The 22,711-nt window shown below is 46.2% G+C and overlaps 1 protein-coding gene across 1 annotated transcript in view; it reads left to right on the top strand.

Moving 5' to 3' along the window:
- Positions 1-22,711, top strand: part of LOC147124777 (uncharacterized) — a 42,227-nt gene that overhangs the window by 5,960 nt on the left and 13,556 nt on the right. Inside the window, exons 3-6 of the mRNA XM_085984424.1 lie at positions 637-730; positions 5,244-5,375; positions 6,698-6,847; positions 19,629-20,850. Of these exons, the coding sequence (XP_085840550.1) occupies positions 637-730; positions 5,244-5,375; positions 6,698-6,847; positions 19,629-20,850 (1,598 nt within the window). The remainder of the gene's footprint in view (positions 1-636; positions 731-5,243; positions 5,376-6,697; positions 6,848-19,628; positions 20,851-22,711) is intronic.

The following is a 22,711-nucleotide window of genomic DNA, read 5'->3' as shown; positions in this document are numbered from 1 at the left end:
TAAACGTCCATTCTACAAGTTTATTGATGTCTTCTTGCATTTTGTCACATTCTTTGCAATATTGGTAGAAATGTATGATTTGGTCTTCTCCCTTGGCTGAGGAACTATGTATGGCGCTGGTAGACTTAAACTGGAAGTTGAATAAAGCAATAAATTGTTTAAAATTAGGAACAAAATGTCATAATTTATATAAGCTGCAGGAAAACATTTATTCTGTCTTTGATGGTTATGCTTCTGCTGAATGACTATTTTGCAACATGTTCCATCAAAGAGGAACTCAAGAGGCTGAAGCTACAAAATGCTCACCTCATCTCACCTGTTCCTTTCTCATGGCACTGAAAATGTACTTCATCAGAGCACACGTGTATTTCTATATCTTCATTACCTGTACAGGGTACACATAAGAAAACAACTAAACATTGATTTTACTCTTGATCAGGTGAAAACTTTGGACAATAAATTCATACGGTCAAGCTGCCAGCACAGAAACGCGCATGGGGCAGAAGCCCTATGTCCGACCTGCTCTTGCCACAAGCGAGATTCCGTGCTGGTAGCAGAGCCTCATGAAATGATCCGTACAAGTTATTTGATTTTAATTTTTGGAATCATTTCTCCTGTCCTGCTGTTTCCTTTCAGGTACTGTTTTAACGGGAGAGTTTTTCACAATCTTGCCTTGATCTATGCAGCTTTAGTACCATTTGTGCTGAAATCAGAGGAAACTGAAGTCAAGGTACAAATATAGATAACGATGAATCTGTTAAGTCAGTGAAATTATTTTTTCTCTAGTAAAATTCAAAAAAACTGTAGAAGTGTTTACTATGCAAAGTGCTAAGTGTCCAAATGGTAGGACTACATCAAGTAAGAAACCCTAAATACATAATGCAATAAAAACAGAAAATGCTGGAAATGCTCAGCAGGTCAGGGAGCATCTGTGGAGAGAGAAACAGAGTTAACATTGAAATATACACTTACCTTTTCCTTTAAGGAAATGCCCTTGATGGAATTGGGAAGTTCCTTTTCTAAGATAGATCCTGCAATTAATTTGTAACAACTTGTTCACATCTGTAAGCATACCTCAAGCTTGTGTCTATATTGTTTCATTGAGGTAGCTTAAGAATTTTACTTACTTTTGTTGCTGTGCAAAGCATCTATTATTTTAAGATAAATTTCCGCAAAGGTTCTCCCGTTCGTCTGCCACAACTTTGGCAGAAGAGCCACGGAAACACCAGAAAAATGGCATAACTGGCGTTAACACCCATTTTTTCCGGGGATTCTGCAGCTTTTCGAATTAAGTTACAGCGGACGAATGGTAGAACCCCCATGGAATTAGGGTGGATAACGCTGTGCATTGATGCACAATCGACTGTACCACAAGGTGATAAGATGCAGGTGACACTTGTGATTCTCCATTTCTCATTTGCTACCCTTCTCTGAAAATGCAAATCTTTCTTTTTATAGAATCTCAGTTGCTATATTGGCTGCGATCAGCTAATTCAGCAGAGACCAGGAATTGAACCTGGGGCTTTTTAGTCTGTTTGGCTTAGAGGCTTCCTTAACACTGGGTTATCTGGGGAGCTTTTTTGAGTTTCCATCAGGGATAGGAATGAAGTAAAGACCAGCCACTCTACAGGAAAGAGGGAAAAATTTGTCAACCCAGGTTATTTTTACTCCACTCTTTGCTACTGGCTCAAGAGTAGCATTTTCACACAACATGAAGCAAGGCTTCTGCCTGACCCTCCACTGAGAAATAGTAGGTTGACACTTAGAGAAGGGCGAAGAGAGAGAAACTAAACACATCCACACCTGATGGAAGCATCAGGCAGTGGTGATTTCTATTTGTAATGCAAAGGAGGGAAACACAGCCTCTACCGTGTTTCTCTCCATTTGCATTCTATGAATGTTGGACACCAGGGCTGCCTTTTAGATGCTGGCATGCAGAGTTAAGAGGTCAGGGTAGTGGCACCAGGCAAAACTTAAAAGAGGGGCATGTGCCAGTGCACTCAGCATCAGGTAAAACAAAACTTTTGAAGATAATTTTTTTTTGTTAACGGGCAGCAGGCCAGCCAACTCTTGTTCCCACTGCAACAAGGTCTGCCCCTGTACTGGCACGACTCTCCATCAGAGTCCAGGGAGCTCGTCTCCAATATGCTATTGACCCAGACCCAGTAACACGGCTAGCTCAGGGGAGCATCTAGAAGCCAGATGGAAGTTCTGCCCTGCTCCACTCTGGCAGAGAGGCACCCCAATCGGGGGAAGGGGGTGGAAAGCTTATGCCTACTTCTCTATCCGGTCAACCAATTACAGTTTTGCAAGCAGCTCTTTTCTACATCTGTTATATTTTCAACTTTCCCCCTCACCATATTGATGGAAACGTTCTCCTGTGCTACGATGCGTGAAAGGCAATTAATTTTCCTATCTTTTGCCTTTACCTGACAAGAATGTTTAACAGGCTATTATGTGAAGTATTTGAGGTTACTAACTTTCCTACCATCAGCAGAAGTCTCACTTGGATGATTACAGTCGCTTTATCTTGGATTGCAATCAGCATATGTAAGCACTGTGCCAGTAATTTACAGTATTTCTCTTACTGGAGAGTGAGGACCAGCCCAACAATAATTTAAAAAAAGCTTTCTATTAAGCCTATAAGCCCTCCAGTGAGAGAAAGCAACAGAAAACATTTGCAAATTGAACAGGTTGGTGTGAAGAATGAGATAAATACAGAAGAAAGGGAGAGAGTCAGAGTGAAAAAGATAGGAAAAAGAGGAGAGAAGACAGAGAATACATTACATAGGATTACATTGGGCACAGAAACAGGCCATTCGGCCCAACCAGTCCATGCCGGTGTTTATGCTCCACACGAGCCTCCTCCCGTCTTTCCTCATCTAAATCTATCAGCGTAACCCTCTATTCCCTTTTCCCTCATATGCTTGTCTAGCCTCCCCTTAAATGCATCTATACTATTCGTTTCAACCACTCCCTGTGGTAGCGAGTTCCACATTCTCACCACTCTTTGGGTAAAGAAGTTTTTTCTGAATTCCCTATTGGATTTCTTGGTGACTATCTTATATTGATGGCCTCTAGTTATGCTCTTCCCCACAAGTGGAAACATTCTCTCTCTATCCACTCTATCAAAACTATCATAATTTTAAAGACCTCTATTAGTTCACCCCTCAGCCTTTTTTCAAGAGAAGAGACCCAGCCTGTTCATCCTTTCCTGATATGTATACCCTCTCATTTCTGGTATCATCCTTTTAAATCTTCTCTGCTCCCTCTTCAGTGCCTCTATATCCTTTTTATAATATGGCGACCAGAACTGTACGCAGTACTCTAAGTGTGGTCTAACCAAGGTTCGATACAAGTTTAGCATAACTTCCCTACTTTTCAATTCTATACCTCCTAGAAATAAACCCTAGTGCTTGGCTTGCTTTTTTATGGTCTTGCTAACCTGTGTCACAACTTTTAGTGATTTGTATATTTGTACTCCGAGATCCCTTTGTTCCTCTACCCCACCTAGACTTGCACCCTCCAAGTGATAAGTGACCTCCTTATTCTTCCTACCAAAATGTAATACCTCCCATTTATCTGTGTTGAACTTCACTTGCCAATTATATGCCCATTAATACTACTTTGCCATTTTCCTATGCAGCCTGTAGCTTTGTCATGTTTAGGTTTTTGACATAATTGGGCACTTCAGTGATGTACCTTGTGACTGAAAACTTCACACCAAGGATTTGTCTATTCATTGAAAGGCCCTGAAAGTATTGCACTTAATAGCTCATTTTCCGGTACCCCTCTTTGCAGAGGTTTAGCTTTGCAAGCATTAACATTTTACAGCATTGCAATTTTTATATTTTTAACAGTTTCTCATACAGTCGGCGTGCTCAGCTCATTGGCATTGCTTAAATTTAGTGTGTGAATTAAATTACCAATAAACAGAGCGTGTGTCAAATGTAAGAGCAGCTGCTACAGTAACCAGCTGGTCTTACAAACGCAACATGTGCTCCGCTCCGCTCCACTCAGCTTACTGGCACTTTAATGCAAATGTTAATTTGAGGGTACTTGCCAATGGTATGACCAGCTCTTGCAGTAACTAGTGTAAGCAGTTTGATTCTGACCCCAAAATATGGTTTGCAATTTCTCCGTTTATTTATATTCAACCAAGTCCAGATATGCACAATATCTTTTAGTAGTAGATATACTAGAGAAATAAACAATACTACCTACTGCGTGTTTTTTTCCCGGGTAGAGACGCAACCTTGTTGTTCCTTTCCAATCCTGACTCTCTCTACAACTTGTTAAGAAAAGCTTAGGATCTGCATAATCTGTTTCTCACGAACACTGTCAGTGATGATTAATTATGGCATGACAAGTGGTGTTGTGAACAAGATCCCCAGTAAGGATGTATTTCCTTTAAAACAACAGATGCCGACTTGTTTTCATCCTGTTCTTCCATTGTTCCACTCCTTATCTCAAAACTGCCTTGGCTAACTCATTTTACAATGTGGCCATGTAAGCAAGTCAAGAGACACGAATCTTATACATCCTTTCATTTCAGCAAACACCTAAACCACAGTGTCAGCTAAATTGTACCCTGACAAATCAAACCCTAAAGCATCCTGGGAACGAACAACTTCTAACCATTTTATTCAGTAAAAAGAAACCAAAAATTTTAATCGTATGAGATTAAACCAAATCCTAACCCTGTGTATGTATGTATACACAACTAGGGCATCTTACACTAGTTGGAAATTGCCTTCATACTTTAAAACATGCCAGTGATTAAAATTAAGCGCGGGTGAAGAGAGCAACTAACTGGGACTGCAAGAAGAATATCCCTCTGCAATTGTCAATGGTTTTAACCAATTCCTCTGCAACTCTACTGTAATTTTCATCAATCTTTGCCCAACCAAATCATGCCCTAATTAGAGGTAATAACAATATGAATGAGTGAGTTTATAATACAGACAACCTTCCTTCACTTGTTCAACAGAAAATGTTCAGTAAGATTTCATTGTGAATTCCCATGTTGTTGGAATCAGTTTATTCACTAACATAAATTATTACAGGTATAATATTTAATATCTAACTTGTAAATCTAGATGATTATGTCGACCTGCAGGAACAAGATTTATTCCAAAATCTGCGAGTGATGTTCACCGTTTGCTTTGTAAAAGCAGACCTTAACATGCTTAATACAGTTTACCGTTATAATTCTAGCAATTTTGTTCTCGCCATACTTTTAGGTTGTAATTGCACCAGGAATTGTAGAGACAACCCAGGTGATTCGCCAAATAGCAGATTTCACTTTGATTTCAAGCAATCGGGATCCATTCACATGGCTTGACAGGTCTTGGCTTTCCACTCTTCCAACTGAGGTCTGTATTTTATGTTACAATTGAGGAGTATTATCTGTAATTTTATTGTTGACGTCTAGAGGGCAGTCGTTACTGATCCACCTGAGATTTACATTAAATATCCACAGGAGTGTTAACCACTCTGGACACCCAGTGGAGAGTAGCTGCTTGCTCCCTCTTGCTAATGCGGCAGTAAGCTCATTGCTCACCTGAAAATCGACCAACCCGCAATTTATGCCAATATTAAATTTAACTATCAACAGGAAGAGAGATATTTACATTATTTGCTCCCTGTGGATCTTTTCACACAGACAGAAGAACCTATAATATTGCATTTAGGTGAAAGAAACGAAAAAAAATCCAAGAAGATAAAGAAACACAAATGTATCAAACATTGAGCTCATTTTGAACAACTCGTGTAAATTGTTAGGGGGAAAAATTAATAGAATATACACACTCCTTCCAAACACATTGTGGGGAGGGGGGAGCTCTGTGCTTCAATATATTTGTCTGTCAGTGATGCAGATTTATAACAGCCTAGAACTCTCAGGAACTTGTTCAGGATAATGGAAGAGCAGCAGAATGGGACTTCCATCTGTAACGTTGTTCTTGCTGTTATTCATCCTATACAAGCTCCAAGAGGATAAAGACATGTATCACCCATCTCTGCTTTCTGTCTCTTCGCCAATGTTGTATCCACGCTGCCACTGCCCCTTTAATCCCATGGGCTTCAATTTTGCTAACAAGTCTATTATGTGGTACTTCATCAAAATTCTTTTCAAAGTCCATATACACAACAGCAACCACACTACCCTCATCAACCCTCTCCATTACTTCAACCTTATTCCTAATCTCAATTTGAATTCTGTGGAATACTCAAGTGGAGGGGGGCTTCTTGTTCACAGGGATTGAGTGACGATCATTGGGGGAATGACCGTTCTTGCATACTGCCAGTTTCAGAGCAACATTGGCAGATCCCTGGTGGTGGGTTGTCACTCGCTCTTAGTCATGGACAGTGCAGGATATGCAAAGTCCCAGTTGGGGAAAGGTAGGAAATAATTCTTTTAATAAGGGAGTGTTATCTCTTATATGATCAAAATGAAATCTCTATTTTAGTCAATAAAGGAGCTCAATAAGGTGAATTCCTCAAGAAGAATTACATTGTCAGACTTCAGCAGTTAATTGTACTCCACACATGTATGGGTCATGCTAGCTGATGAATCACAAGATAGTTTCTACAAGTGTTATCTTGTGATTTTGCATATTAGTGTTTGCAATGTAAATTATATGTGCTAACAATTTGATTGACTTTATATATACGACATGCATTTCTGTTAACATAGGACGAGAAACAGCTACTTGATTTCCCCAGTTTAAATTCACTGGTCGCGCAATTAATGTTGAAAAAAGCTCCGTCAATGTTATGGCTGCTGTCAGCAACTTTTAATGAACTGCAGGATGTCCTTCCTGAGGTGCCAGGAAAAGTTCTGAAGGTCAGGCATTTATTTAGATTTGAATAAATTTAGTAATATACTAAGGTTAAAGGCCAGTTACAGATACAGTGAAAGATGCGGGTATGGTAGCATAGTGGTTATGTTACTGGACATCTGTTAGAGCGTGACCCATTCCCTCAGCACATTTCAATCCACTTACAGAAGTCCGTTCTCCTGCAGTAATAGAGCATTGAAAAAACAGTAATACTGTAAATTGTAAAACAAGTTTATTTTAAAGGTGTCCCCTATCTTTCTCACTATACATTCACTCTGCGTTGACCCAATTTCAGATAGGTGCTCCTGTGATCCGAATACAAATGTAGCCTGTAATGTATATACCTTTAAGGGGGGGAACTATCTTTTACAGCTCATGTATACTGCAGTACCGGCAGTGACCACACCTGTATATAGCACTGAGTAGTAATCTGTACAGATCAGTTCCACTGTGAGCCACGTTGAGTAAACACCTGTTGTACCGTTCTCCGCAGTCTGTGTCTCATTATACACGGACACAACAGAGACAACCTACTAAACAAATTTCAGTATAGCTGTAGAACATTAAGGATGACCATTCAGGAGAAATGGATAAGGCAGCAATTAAGGCCACTATGATTTCAGCTCGGAGATCTAGATTCAAATCCAGCGGAGACTAATATGAAGGAAGTCTCCTCTCTCTGCTGGCTGAACGGTAGCATAGTGGTTTTGTTACTGGACTAGTAATCCAGAGGCCTGGACAAATGATCCAGAGACGTACGAAGCTGGGGAATTTAAATTAAGGTAATTAAATAAATCGGGAATAAAAAGCTAGTATCAGTAATGGTGACCATGAAACTATCGGATTGTTGTAAAAACCCATCTGGTTCACTAATGTCCTTTCGGGAAGGAAATCTGCTGTCCTTACCTGGTATGGCCTATATGTGACTCCGGACCCACAGCAATGTGGTTGACTCTTAACTGCCCTCTGAAATGGCCTAGCAAGCCACGCAGTTGTAACAAACTGCTACGAAAAACAATAATATGAATAAAATCAGACAGACCACCCGGCACTGAACAAGTCATAACAAAGGCACACCCAGCCCAGTTGGCTCCGCAATGTCCTCACTAACATCTGGGGACTTGTGCCAAAATTGGGAGAGCTGTCCCACAGACTAGTCAAGCAGCAGCCTGACATAGTCATACTCACAGAATCATACCTTTCAGCCAACGTCGCAGAGTCTTCCATCACCATCCCTGGGTATGTCCTGTCCCACAGGCACCAGAGGTGGCGGCACAGTGGTATACAGTTGGGAGGGAGTGGCCCTGGGAATTTTCAACATTGACTCCGGACCATGTGAAATCTCATGGCTTCAGATCAAGCATGGGCAACGAAACGTCCTGCTGATTTCCACCTACTGCCCTCCCTCAGCTGATGAATCAGTACTCCTCCATGTTGAATACTACTTGGAAGAAACACTAAGGGTAGCAAAGGCACAGAATGTACTCTAGGTGGGGGACTTCAATGTTCATCACCACGAGTGGCTTGGTAGCACCACTACTGACCGAGCTGGCCAAGTCCTGAAGGACATAGCTGCCAGACTCAGACTGCGGCAGGTGGTGAGAGAACCAACACGACGGGAGAACCTACTTGACCTTGTCCTCACCAATCTACCTGTCACAGATGCATCTGTCCAGGACAGTATTGGTAGCAGTGACCACCGCACCAGTCCTTGTGGAGATGAAGGCCCGTCTTCACACTGAGGACACCCTCCATTGTGTTGTATAGCACTACCACTGTGCTAAATGAGATAGATTCAGAACAGATCTAGCAGCTCAAAACTGGGCATCTATGAGACGCTGTGGGGCATCCATGAGGCGCTGTGGGCCATCAGTAGTAGCAGAATTGTATTCCACCACAATCTGTAACTTCTTGGCTCAGCATATCCCTCACCCCACAATTACCATCAAGCCAGGGGACCAACCCTGGTTCAATGAGGAGTGCAGAAGAGCATGCCAGGAACAGCACCAGGCGTACCTAAGAATGGGGTGCCAACCTGGGGAAGCTACAGCACAGGACTATATACATGCTAAACAGCGGAAGCAGCATGCTATAGACAGAGCTAAGCGATCCCACAACCAACGGATCAGATCAAAGCTCTGCAGTCCTGCCACATCCAATCATGAATGGTTGTGGACAATTAATCAACTAACGGGAGGAGGAGACTCCATGAACCATCCCGATCCTTAATGATGGCGGAGCCCAGCACGCAAGTGCAAAACCCAAGGCTGAAGTGTTTGCAACCATCTTTAGTCAGAAGTGCCGAGTGGATGATCCATCTCAGCCTCCTCCTGCGGTCCCCACCATCACATAAGCCAGTCTTCAGCCAATTCGATTCACTCCACGTGATATCAAGAAATGGCTGAGCGCACTGGATACAGCAAAGGCTATGGACCCTGAAAGCATCCCGGCTGTCGTGCTGAAGACTTGTGGTCCAGAACTAGCCACAACTCTAGCCAAGCAGTTCTAGTACAGCTACAACACTGGCATCTACCCGACAATGTGGAAAACTGCCCAGGTATGTCCTGTCCTCAAAAAGCAGGACAACTCCAATCCAGCCAATTACTGCCCCATCAATCTACTCTCAATCATCAGCAAGGTGATGGAAAATGTCGACAGTGCTATCAAGTGGCACTTACTCACCAATAACTTACTCACCGATGCTCAGTTTGGGTTCTGCCAGGACGACTCTGCTCCAGACTTCATTGCAGCCTTGGTCCAAACATGGACAAAATAGCTGAATTCCAGAGGTGAGGTGAAAGTGACTGCGCTTGACATCTAGGCAGCATTTGACCAAGTGTGGCATTAAGGAGCCCTAGTAAAATTGAAGTCAATGGGAATCGGGGAGAAAACGCTTCACTGGCTGGAGTCATACCTAGCACAAAGGAAGATGGTTGTGGTTGTTGAAGACCAATCATCTCAGCCCCAGGACATGGCTGCAGGAGTTCCTCAGGGCAGTGTCCTAGGCCCAACCATCTTCAGCTGTTTCTTCAGTGACCTTCCCTCCATCATGAGGTCAGAAATGGGGATGTTCGCTGATGATTGCTCAGTGTTCTGTTTACAGCTCCTCAGATAATGAAGCAGTCCCTGCCCGCATGCAGCAAGACCTGGATAACATTCAGGATTGGGCTGATAAGTGGCAAGTAACATTCGCGCCACACATGTGCCAGGCAATTACTGTCTCCAACAAGGGAGAGTCCAACCACCGTCCCTTGACATTCAACGGCATTACCATTGCCGAATGGTACAAGGAGGAGGACAGCAGGCACATGGGAACACCACCATCTTCCAAGTTCCCCTCCAAATCACACACCATCCTGACCTGGAAATATATCGTCATTCCTTCATCGTCGTCTGGTCAAAATTCTGGAACTCCCTAACAGCACTGTGGGAGTACCTTCACCTTATGGACTGCAGCGGTTCAAGAAGGCGGCTCACCCCCACCTTCTCAGGGGCAGTTAGGGATGGGCAATAAATGCTGGCCTTGCCAGCGACGTCCACATCCCGTGAACTAATTTTTTTTAATGCGCTGGAGAACATTACACAGAATTGGGCTCTAATGATATCGGAATAATAGTGTTGTGTCTTTCTTCATTTAATGTTACTTGTTTCCAATAAACACTAGTTGAATTGTCAAGCCAACTGATATTATGTTACCTGTGTTTTTTTGTCAGTTAGAAAAGATCAATGCTAATGACTTGTACGTGTGAGACAGCGATTCTAATTTCTAACACCAATGAGACAGAGGGGGAGAGAAAGAGGCAGATAGGCAGTTTGTTTCCTCATTCTACTTTGATTATTTTGGAAGCAAATGAAACATCTTTGAAGGAAACAGATGGGTGATTGGGTGGAAGTAAAGTAGATGAGGCTGAATGGTGCTCTGGCCTCTCCACCCAGCCTTGGGGGGAGTGAGTAAGAGTAGAGAGGGAGTAGTTAGAGTGTAAGGATGATGCAAGTGACAGTGGAGCAATGGGTAGGGCAGGACACAGGGGTTAAACAGGTAGTTCAAAAGAAAAGAGGTAAGGATAGCGTTGGGAGTGAGGAAATGAAAGGAAGTGGAAGGGGAGTGTGAAGGTGGAGGGATAGGGGACTTGAGGGGTGGGGTAGCATGAGTAATTTGGTAGGGGACAAGAAGGAAGACGCACATTTTCCCCATAACCTCCACCCATAAAATGCAGCCATCAGCTCTTGATGGCACCTTTCGCCACCACATCACTCACTTGAAAGAAAAGGACAGATGCTCTGAAATTCCAGGGGATTCTCTCAATCTCCCATCATAATTCCAATGAAAAACCAGCATAACCCCCCCAGGGAAACAGCTGTAAACTGCCAGTTATACAATTTTTCTGGGGATTCCATGTCTCCTGCCAAGGTTACAGCAGGAAACTGGTAAAATCTCTTTGGAATTTCAGGTCCAGAGAGAGACAACAAAAAGAAGAGTTATGGGGAGAGAAGCAGATAAGAAAGCGCGAGAGAAACAGCTACACAAAGGCAAAGCGTCAAGTAAGAGAGTGACAATATTCTCTGATCACGAGCTTATTGTGGATGATTGTATTAACTGGATTTGACTCAAATCAGGCTCACAGATGGTCATACCTTGCCCCTTACTAAAGCCTCCCCCGTCTAGCTATATGTTCTACTACCTTCCCTCCCCAAACTGCTGCAGTGGCATTGTAGTCCTTATTACTAACTCACACCTTGGTTTCTTCCACTACTTCTCTGGCACCTTCTCCTTCTTGTGAGCACCTCCACTTGTTCCACATCTCCCACTTCCTCTTTAAAATTCTTGTTGTCCATTGCCCCCTACCCAGACTTTCTCCCTGAGATAACCTTCTTTTCTTCCCTCAGCCTCTGCACTAAGCTACCCCTCATCTTTGGCATTTCAGTCGCTATCTCAGATCCCCTTGCCCTCTTCCCCCTCAATGTATTGCCTTTAAGTCCTCCCTAAACCTCTCCCTCCATATAAACTCTCCAATCCATATTCATAGTTACCCCCTCGACCTCGCCATTTCCTGTGGCCTCTCTACTCCAGTGGCCTTGACCAGTGTTGAATCTGCCTATATTTCTGGGTTTCGCACATTTGCATAAAATGGGCGTGCACCAGGCATGATTAACAACAATAACTTGAATTTATATAGTGCCTTTAAACATAGAAAAATATCCAAAGTGCTTTACAGGGGCGTAAGGGAATAATGGATGCAGAGCCAAAGAAGGAGATATTGGGAGGATTGGGAACAAAAACATGGTCAAAGTGGTGGGCTTTAAGGAGGGTCTTAAAGGAAGAGAAGGAAGTGGAAAAGCAGAGGGTTTGAGGGAGGGATTTCCAGAGAGTGCCGCCTAGGCAGCTGAATCACTAACACTAATGGTGGACAAAGGGAGGGGAGGATGCCCAAGAGGCCAAAGTCAGAGTGACAGAGGGGTGGTTGTAGTGCTGGAGGAGGTTATAGGTTTAGGGAGCGACAAGGTTTTGGAGGGATTTAAACACAAATATGAGAATTTTAAATTTGAGACATTGGATGACCTGGAACCAATGTAAGTCAGCTAGATGGATGATTGGCGAGCGAGACTTGGCGCAGGATAGGAGAGTTTCTGATGAACTGACGTTTATGGAGGATGGAAGATCAGCCAGGAGAACACTGGAGTAATTGAGACTGTAGGTGACAAAGGCAAGTACGAGGGTTTCAGCAGTAGATGGGGTGAGGTAAGGGCAGAAGCGAGTAATGTTACAGAAGTGGAATAAGGTGGTCTTTGATGGAGAGGATATGGGGTCGGAAGCTCAGCTTGGGGGTCAAACAGGAGTCCAAGATTGTGAGCCGTCTGTTTCAGCCTTAGACGGTGGTCAGGGATGGGTTGGAGTTGGTGGCGAGGATAAGGCGTTTGTACTGGGGACCAAAGAAGATGGCTTTGGTCTTACCACTGTTTAGCTGGAGGAAATTATAGCTGATCTAAGAATGCATGTTAAACAAGCAATTTGACAGCACAGAGGCAGTGGAATGGTCGAGAGAAGTAGTGGAGAGGTAAATTTGGGTGTCATCAGTATCCATGTTGAATCTGACCTCTATGTCTACAAAGTAGATTGCCAAGGGGCAGTGTGTAAATGATGAAGAGAATGGGGCCAAGGATGGATCCTTGGGGTCTCTGGTGGTGACATTGTAGGAGTGGAAAGATAAGGGCCTAGAAATTCAGTTGGCTGCGCCAGGCGCTAACGCCAAAAAAGGGCTATATTTCCGTCGATAAAGCCTTAGCGCCGGAATGCAGACCGATCTGTGCCGACGCCCAAATTCATTTGAGATTTAGCGCCGGCGCAAAGTGTTAGCGCCCGCTCGGGTGCGCGCGCAGCTTATGACGTCATATCCTCGCGCAACGCTGTTTTAGCGCCCCAACCCGGAAATTGAGTGGCGCCCGCCCAATGTGGGCGTGGCGCTATTAGGAATTGTAAAATGGAACGTTGCAGAGGCCCTGTGGGCCTCGGGGAGCGCAAATTAAAGGGCACCTCCACTGACCTATAAAGCCCAGCCATTTTGCTGCAATGACTTCACTGCTTTGGATTTCTACACAGAGACCAAGGGACAGAGATTCCAGATTTGGGACAAGATAGGAGAGGTCTTTCTGGCTTCTGGCCAGTGCTTTGACATTTGACTCTTGCTGATTTCACTGTTGCGACCTTGATTATGGGGGCTGCATGGGGGGCCAACATTGAGTTGCAGCATGATAGCAAAATACTGCAGATGTTGGAAATCCGAAATAACAACAGAAAATGCTGGAAAAACTCAGCAGGTCAGGCAACATCCGTGGAGAGAAATTTGAGTTGACGTTTCGGGTTTGACCCTTCTTCAAAACTGGAGAGAAAAGGAACTAGATCGAAGGCAGGGCTGCGATCGGACAAAAGAATAAAAGAACCAAAAGAAGTCAAAGAGATTAGAAGCTAGACGAGATGGTAATATGCTGGGATTAGGTGTAAAGTGTACTGGCAGGGCAAAAGATAGCTGCCAGGTGTGAGAGAGAAACAAAAGGAAAGGGGGGGGAGGAAAGGAGTGGAAAAATATAAGTAAAAATGAAATAGGGGCCGAGGTTATGATCTGAAATTGTTGAACTCGATATTGAGACCGGAAGGCTGCAGAGTGCCTAATCGGTGCCTCATCTTCCGATTAGGCACTCTGCAGCCTTCCGGTCTCAATATCGAGTTCAACAATTTCAGATCATAACCTCGGCCCCTATTTCATTTTTACTTATATTTTTCCACTCCTTTCCTCCCCCCACCCCCCTTTCCTTTTGTTTCTCTCTCACACCTGGCAGCTATCTTTTGCCCTGCCAGTACACTTTACACCTAATCCCAGCATATTACCATCTCGTCTAGCTTCTAATCTCTTTTACTTCTTTTGGTTCTTTTATTCTTTTGTCCGATCGCAGCCCTGCCTTCGATCTAGTTCCTTTTCTCTCCAGTTTTGAAGAAGGGTCAAACCCGAAACGTCAACTCAAATTTCTCTCCACGGATGTTGCCTGACCTGCTGAGTTTTTCCAGCATTTTCTGTTGTTTTTTTGAGTTGCAGCATTATGTGCGGAGGGCTCGCAGACGCTGTGAGAGACGGGCAGCCATGCGTAGACACAGAAGGGCCATCAGGCGTCGCCAACGTAGGCCTTACGCACCCAGGCAATACCGGCAGCAGGTGTCCTATGTCACCATGTCTGCGGCACTTTGTGTAAAGAGGCTGCGCTTCAGAAGGGAGGTGGTTGGAGAGATCTGCCAGCTGCTTCACGCAGATTTGCAGCCACAGCTCATGTCCAGGACGTCTCTCTCGGTGGAAGTGAAGGTCACGGTGGCTCTCAGCTTTTATGCAAACGGCTCGTTCCAAGCCGCTGCTGGGGACATCGCGAACATCTCCCAGTTCGCCGTACATCGCTGCATCCGGCAGGTCACCGATGCACTGTTCGCGAGGAGACACCAGTTCATCTCCTTCCCCATGACCCAACAGAGGCAGCAGCAGCGTGCAGTGGGATTTGGCAGGATCGCGGGCTTCCCCATGGTGCAGGGCGCCATTGACTGCACGCATGTGGCTATGCGGGCACCTATAGACAATCCCGAGGTTTACCGCAACCGCAAGGGCTACCATTCCCTCAATGTGCAGCTGGTGTGTGACCACAGGCAGCGCATCCTAGCTGTAAATGCCCGCTTCCCAGGAAGCAGCCACGATGCTTTTATCCTGCGCCAGACTACTGTGGCTGACATGTTCCAGGCACAGCCTCCACCAAGGGGATGGCTTATCGGGGACAAGGGCTACCCTTTGTGCACATGGCTCATGACCCTGCTCCGCGCGCCCAGGACCCCAGCGGAGGACTCATACAATGAAAGCCATCAAGCAACAAGGAACGTCATAGAGCAAACCATAGGCGTCCTCAAGCAACGCTTCCGCTGCCTGGATCGCTCCGGCGGCTCTCTACAGTATTCGCCGGATAGAGTGTCCCAGTTCGTCGTCGTGTGCTGCATGCTGCACAACCTGGCTATCCGCCGGACGCAGGCACTGCCACCTGACATTGCACCACCACCTGAGGAGGACGAGCAGGAGGACCATCAGGAGGAGGAGGGGGAGGAGGAGGAGGAGCAGGCCAGGAGGGGGCCAGAAGGCCCAAGGGCCGTACGCCGGGGGCTTATTGCTCGACACTTCTAGGCCCGCTGTGAGGGAATGGCCTGTGGGAATGAGCGCACCTGAAGGCAGCCGCTCAGGAAGCCGTCAGCCGGTTAACGCAGCAAACACTTGAAACATGACACCTGGACAAGCTGAATAAATATAAACCTTTATTTAACAAACTGAGGCCCCTTCCCACATGAAACTCAAAAACACAGAACACACCCAAAAAACAGTCACAAACATATGTCACTCCCCCAACCTGGGGAGGACTAACAAAAGTTGGCCATCCACATGGCCTTCAACATTGGCCGTAACAAAAAAAGGGCCCCCCTCGCCAACAGAAAGACCCCCATAAAAACAAAAAATGCCTTCAATTTCGGCCATCCACAAAAATCAGCCCCCAAAACACAATCCCCCCCATATATACAATGCCGCAGAGACCACACTCTAGCGGCTGTGCCGAGAGGGCGAGTCCTTAGAGAGCCTTCCCCGGCCCTGCCCGGCCTGCTGCTCCGCCTCAATGTGGGCCCTGTGGCGGCCTCAAGGCTGGGGGAAGGCTCATGAGGGCCCCCATGCGTCGCGACAGATGCCTTTGGGGGTCGGCCAACACGACGCACGTCCCGGGAGGGGCCGGCTGCTGACTGGTTCGGCTGTGGCTGGCCAGCATCAGTGGCAGCAGCAGCTCCTCGCACCCTGGCTGGGGGAGTGGCAGTGTCGGAGGCTCCAAGGGGGGCAAGCTGGCTGCTGCCAGGCGCGCGAGGCTCCGCAGACACAGTGGCAGTCGTCCGGCCTGGCAGTTCAGCTGGCGCAGCTATGTGCTGGAGGCCAGCCCGCTGTGTTGCAGCAGGGCGGCGGGTGCGGGTGCGACGCCTCTGCGTCAAAGCGAGTGTGGCAGAAGTCAGTGACCGCACTGCCCGGGTATGTGCCTCCAGCTGCTGTGACAGTGTGTCGAAGGAACCACCTCTCTGGCGACTCTCCTCCTGCAGTGCCGCGAGTAGTTCGACCCCCCTGGCGTGCGCTGCGGCCAGTTGCTCCACCCCCCTGGCCTGTGATTGGCCGAATGCTGCCACACTCTGAGCCAGGGACTCGATGGCGTGCGGCATCTGCTGCACAACCCCCATGAACTCATGGTGGCGCCGGTCAGACGCCACCGAGATCTCTTGCAGGAGGCGCACCTCCTGGCCGAGGCCACTCTCCGGACTGGAGAGAGGACTCTGCAGCTGGGGAGAAGCCGGCCGAGCTGCCCGACCCCTGCCGCCTGCCTGGACCCCACTGCAAGCAGGATCTGCCCTCCCCTGCAACACCTCCCCCTGGCTCTCCTGCATGCCAGACGTCCCCCCTTCATTGCCATCCCCTGGCACGGCTGAGGGCTCGCCCGATGGCCCGGCTTCCTCCTCATCCTGGACGTCCTCCTCCTCCAAGGGCCTGGCACCCGGCGCCTCAGGGACCACCTCCTCCTCAGCAGCTGAAAGCAGGAAGGCACAAGAGTAGCTTTAAAGTGAGGACAGGGCGTCAGCGAGGGACGCCTGAGCGGTGGCATTATGCGCATTTGTCCGTCAGTGGGAAAGGATTTAGATCGGAAGCACTAGGGCAACGAGAGAGCTGCAAGCGGTCATCTCCTTACCAGTGGCTTCCAGCACAGGGTCCGCATCCCCGATGGCTACAGGGCCAGTCACCCGGGGACGCAGGAGTCCAGCGACGCTCTCCTCCAGAGCACTTAAAGCCTGGTAGTGGGGCCGTCCACCACCGGTCTCCAGCCGGCTGCGCGCATTTCTTGCCAGCTTGGCCTGCAAGAGAAAGGACGGACTCTAAGTACAGTGTGGTGCCCTGTTGCTGTGTGTACTGCCTCCCATGGTGGAATAGCCTGGCCAGTGTGGTCAGTGCAGAAAGTGCTGCTGATGATCATGCCAGTGGCATTGCTGCGTGAGGAGGGCTGCCCATTATGCCTTTGAGGTCCCTTTGCCCATAGTGTGAGGCTCACATGCAAGGATGAGGAGGACAGTGGAAAGGGTACTCACCTTCACCAGCCGACAGAGGTCATTGAACTTTTTGCGGCACTGGTCCGCAGTCCTGGGCACATCTGAGTTTGAGGAGACCCTGCGTGCGATGCTCCTCCAGGCTTTCCTGAACTCTCTCCTGGGAGCCTTTCTGCCATTGTCCGGGCACAAGATGGGTCTTCTCTCCTGGACAGCATCAATCAGCACCCTCAGTGCATGGTCTGAGAAGCGCTGGGCTCTTTCACGGGCCATCTCCATCTGTTCTGGCGCTATTTTGTCCCACCAGCACTGTTGAGGCCTAGCAGCAGGGCTCCAGTGTGCAGGGCGTGGCAGCAGTCAAAGTTGACCCTTCCCCCTTTAAGAGCAGGCCGGCGTCAGGGTGTCTGCTGTCAAGCAACACATGACCGCACCTGCGCTGCGCCCGGCATCGCCGTTATCAGGCCGCAGCGCCGGTTTAGCGCCGGAACCGAGCATTGCAACGCCGGTTTCAGCGCTCGCCAAAACTCTTGGCCAAATCCACTGAATTTCGGCGCGGTTGCCTGCAGTTTCCGGCGGGCGCTAAATTTACCGAACGCCCGACTTTAGCGCCCCAAAACTGTGCAAACTGAATTTCTAGGCCAAGCTGTTGCTAGAATACAAATAGTTTGAAAGGATTACTCATAGGGTAAATTTTGCAAGGCTCCTTGCCATCAGCTTGCAGCCAGCACGTATTGGAATACTATGGGTGCACTGCCTTGATTGTCTGACATGCACTGGCATTGTGCAAGGCCTTCCCAGCAGATAGCATGAGGCCTCGCAAAATTTACGCAAATGTCTTGTTTAACTTGTGAAGTCATTGATTTACGTGGATCAAGTCCTATGTCCTATGCTGTGCTGAACTTGAACTACATCAATTATTCTGTACCTCTCAGAAATGTGTGGCAGTAATCTGTGCCTTGCCAGCATCCTTCATGTCCCACGTACGAGTTGCTTCATTGAGCTCAGATGCATCCATCCCTGAAACCAAACCAGTTCTTGCATGATGATATTAATGAAACAGTAAGGGAATAATGTCCACACTATTCTTGCAAATAATAGAAAGACCTTTCAACTATTGCTAGATCTTTCACGGGTTCATTTTTAGGGTCTGTGGAAACAGAGCGGCGTAGGGGGCAGGTGGTGTACAGCAACACCAAGAGACAGATGCTGAGTCTTCATTACAACCTGTTGAAGGAGGATATGGAGCTGCTTCTTCAGGCTTTTAACAATGTCCATGCCAGATTGCAGTCTGGCAATGCCATTTTGCACAATATTATGTTGTTGAATTGGCACAATTGTCAAAGAGGATTAGCTCTAACAATCTGCTCACCTTTCTGGTGCAAAACCAGCAAATATCCTCTATATTACTGTATAAAGTTGCCTTTCAGAGATCTCAATTTATTTCAAGGCTTTGCCACAGCAGGCCTCCAATTAGAGTGCTATCATTCCAATGCCAAAGCTCATCGCCAGTGCTCTGTAAACTGTTGATAGAACAAAATGACAGAAAAATAATTTTGCTTGTATTGATTTTAGTCTGAAAATGTAGATTAAGGCCTAATCCAGCGTGATTTATACCATCAAAGGTGAATAACATGTAACAGTTTGAAATTTACAATATATAAGTTAATTATATTACCCCTACCCATAATAATTGGCACAATTGATGTTTTTATTCTACCAGTGTAAAATATTTACTGATATCTTAAACATATGTTGGAATATGCTAACTAACTTATGTTAATACCATCCAAAGTAGTCTTTATGTCTAGACTGATATTTTCTGTTTGAGAACAAATCACCCAAAAGAACTACCAAGAGCCAGGATATTGTAAACCACACAGGCTACTTTCTTTCCTGCTAGCAATTTTCTTTTACTTTTTGTGATAATATAATTGGTAGATTTTTGAAAATAGCATTACACAAAAGTAACAAAAATGCCAACAGGCAATTTAAAGACAACTACACAAACGTTAGGAATCAGGTGACAGACCACTCTGGTCCATGTTGTGATTAAGATGTTCCCTATGGTTCCATTGTATATTTTAATTTCCTTGAAACTCGCTTATTCTTCATCCAATGTATTTTAATGAAAATTGTTGTTCTAGCTTTTCAGTGAGATCACTGCATTGCATAGGCTTAGCTCATCTCAGGAATCAAGAAAATCGCAAGAGGAATTGTCTTCTGAAAATGCTGTGTTAAGCTTCACACCTCCCATGTCTGAAATGGTTGACCATCAGCTCTACACAGACTATGAAATATTGAGGAGTATTCACTCTACCAAAGATAGACCTGAAGAATCAGAAGGTCTGGAAATGACTAATGTTCAGAGACCAAGGGATCAATGGAAGTCTGGGAACGTTTTCTCGGATGCACAACCTCAGAATTTCAGGCCAGTGTTTGAAGCCAGGGCTGCTACCCTTTCACCATGCTACCAGTTGAATAATCACATGCAATCAAAAGTGAGGCAAATGGCAGAAAATCTGATAAATGAGAAAGATGCTCTACTTCACCATCTTGAAAGTTCTGGTTATAATGTTGAAGTGCAGTATCAGGACACTACAGGCTCTGGGATCGGTGTTTCCATTGTAAATTCTCACCAAATTGAACCACTGAGCAACAAGTTATTTGATCATCTGAGTCATTCAGCATTAAAGAATAGCTCAGATCTTGGGGAGACTGACATTTATTTTGAAAAGAGCAAAATGCCTTCAGTGGAACAGTTTTACTTGGGTGAGCACACATACACTACAGGACATAAGTACCAAAAAAGAGCAAAAGAGGTGATGGGCATAAAAGCAAGCAGTAACACACAGTATGGCTTCTTTCCTCAGCAAGATGTGGGTGCTCTTCACTATGAGTTGAGAGACGAGGCGAATGACCTTACAACAATGCAGAAGGAACTGGTCGAGACACATCACCCAGTACTCTCTCATCAGGTTTTCCCAGCCTTATCTGGAAAACGTTTGGATGATTCATTTTATCCATTCAGTGAACCTCTCTGTCACCAACGTAATAGAGCTGTAGGGACTAATCATGAACAGATGGCATACGTTAAATCTAAATTTACAGATTATGACTCACTTAATAGTGAGTATACATGTGTTGACACGGCTGACATTTGTAGTAGTGCTTATTTTCCCCTTAAAGCAAATGATTTTTGCAGTGAAATTGTAGAAGAGCCGGCCTTCAATCATGAATCAATTAGAAGAAGAAAAAGACAGTATGCTGGGACTAAAGTGAATGAGTGGATAAGGTCACCTTCAACTAGCATAGAGGAATCTTTATCTGATACAGCAGCATTTTATACATATTCAGCAACTTCACCAGGTAAGTACTTTATTTACTTTTATGAAAGTTGATAATCTTGATGTTGCTCTCAAAAATAAAATGTGTCTTGTCTTATTGTAATCGTGTGTCTGCATATCTCCCACTTTAACTGTCTTTACCTCTTTCTGTTTTGTCATTTTTTCTCAGTAACTGGAGTTTCTAATGTTTAGTAAGGTTTTAAATCAAAATAAAAACATCAGAAAATATGTATTTCACAGGTGTAATTCCCACTGGGCCTGTTGGAGCTAATTGTGGATTGTAATGGGTTATCTTAAGAATACCCCCCCCCCTCCCCCGCCTGCCTCAAACTGCCAGTTCAACATAAACTGGGATGGGCAGAAGTGGCCGTGTGCAGGAACCAGTCATAAAACACTGAATTCAGTGTTTGCAGACATCTCCTAGAAACGTACCAACCAGTGCTGCCAGACCCAGGGCCCTCCTCGTTGCTGACAGACACTAGGAAACCATTAATGAGCAAAACTCCACATTTTACCCCTCCCCAGTTCTGCCAAGCCTCCGGTTCTTCTGTAATTCTGCCAAAGCCCAAGTTCCCCTTTCAGAGTGATGGCAGACCAAAGGACAACCCCCATGTTATGTTCATTAATAACTAGTCGTTTTTATTAAGAACAGCTAGCTTTTGCTAGACACTTTATTGAGCACATGTGGACTAGGTACAGTGGCCTAGAAATTCACTATGGCCCCGCCAGCTGCCTAGCACCCAAAAGTTAGCGCTGGGCGGGAAGCCTATAGCGATCGTCAGATATTCATTGTTAGCGCCCCAATTCGGAAGCGGGCGCTATACCAGGGTGTGCCCGCCTCCGCTTGGTGCGCTGACACTGAATATCAGCGCTCTTGGCGCCGCTGCGCCAGGCGCTGCGCAGCGGCAGGCTGCGGTACTGCAGGCCTCCTCCTTCTCTTAAGGGGGAGCTGCCTGCAACGGGGAGATCGCCGCTGGATAGTGCCGGCAAATGAGCCCGGCACCACGGAGAAGTGCCGGGCTCGCGGAAAGCAGCCGGCAATGCCGCGAGGGGGGGGTGGAGGAGGCCGGGGAAGGAGGTGCGGGCAGGCGGTCGCCGCAAAAGCGGCCGGCCGCACCTTCCGCTTTAAAGCGTCCCACTAGGGCAGCAGGACGGCCCCGTTTTCTGGTCGCTGTTTGCGGCCGCTTCGGAGGAGGCGGCCGCAACTAAATATGGGGATCGGCGCGGTTTCGGGGCGGAACCGGGGCACTGCGCACACCGATGACGTCATCGGTGCCGGCACAGCGCTAACGGCTACCGCTGCCAATACCGCTGCGCTGAATATCTGCGCAAACTCATTTTTGGCGCAAAATCACCCTTTAGGCGTTAACTGGGCGCAAAGCTGGCAGCGCCTTAATGAATTTCTAGGCCTGTATCAATCAATATCAATCAATAACAACATAAACATCTTCAACAGTCAATACATTTTCAATGTAGTTTTCTTTGTACTCAAAGATTAAGTCTATCAGGCTTTTTTACTTCGCGTGTGGATCTTCTCAGCACAGGTAAGTCTGATGTGTTTTTATGAGAGCCTGTATGTGTATTTGTGTTAGATTGTTCTGGTGGTGAGTGATAAGATTCAGTTGCGGCATTGTCATCGATTTGCTCTTCGATAGTCTCTTGTGTTTTTAGGAGGGAACGGCGGTTCCTCCTGAGAATCTGTCCTTCCTCAGTTCTAACAGTGTATGACCTTGGTCCTACTTCCTCAAGAACTGTAACTTTCCTGTTCCATGCATCTGGATCCTCAATCCTGACAACATCATCCTTTGTCAATGGTTTTAGAGTTTTGGATGACTTGTCATAGTATGATTTCTGTTTCAGCTTTAACAGTTGAAGTCTCTGTC

This window comes from Somniosus microcephalus, chromosome 1 (genome assembly GCF_052327205.1).
Source record: "Somniosus microcephalus isolate GS21.2 chromosome 1, FLI_Smic_1.0, whole genome shotgun sequence".
Lineage (NCBI taxonomy): Eukaryota > Metazoa > Chordata > Chondrichthyes > Squaliformes > Somniosidae > Somniosus > Somniosus microcephalus.
Note: the sequence above shows the minus strand (reverse complement) of the source record. Positions and strands in the feature narration are given on the sequence as shown.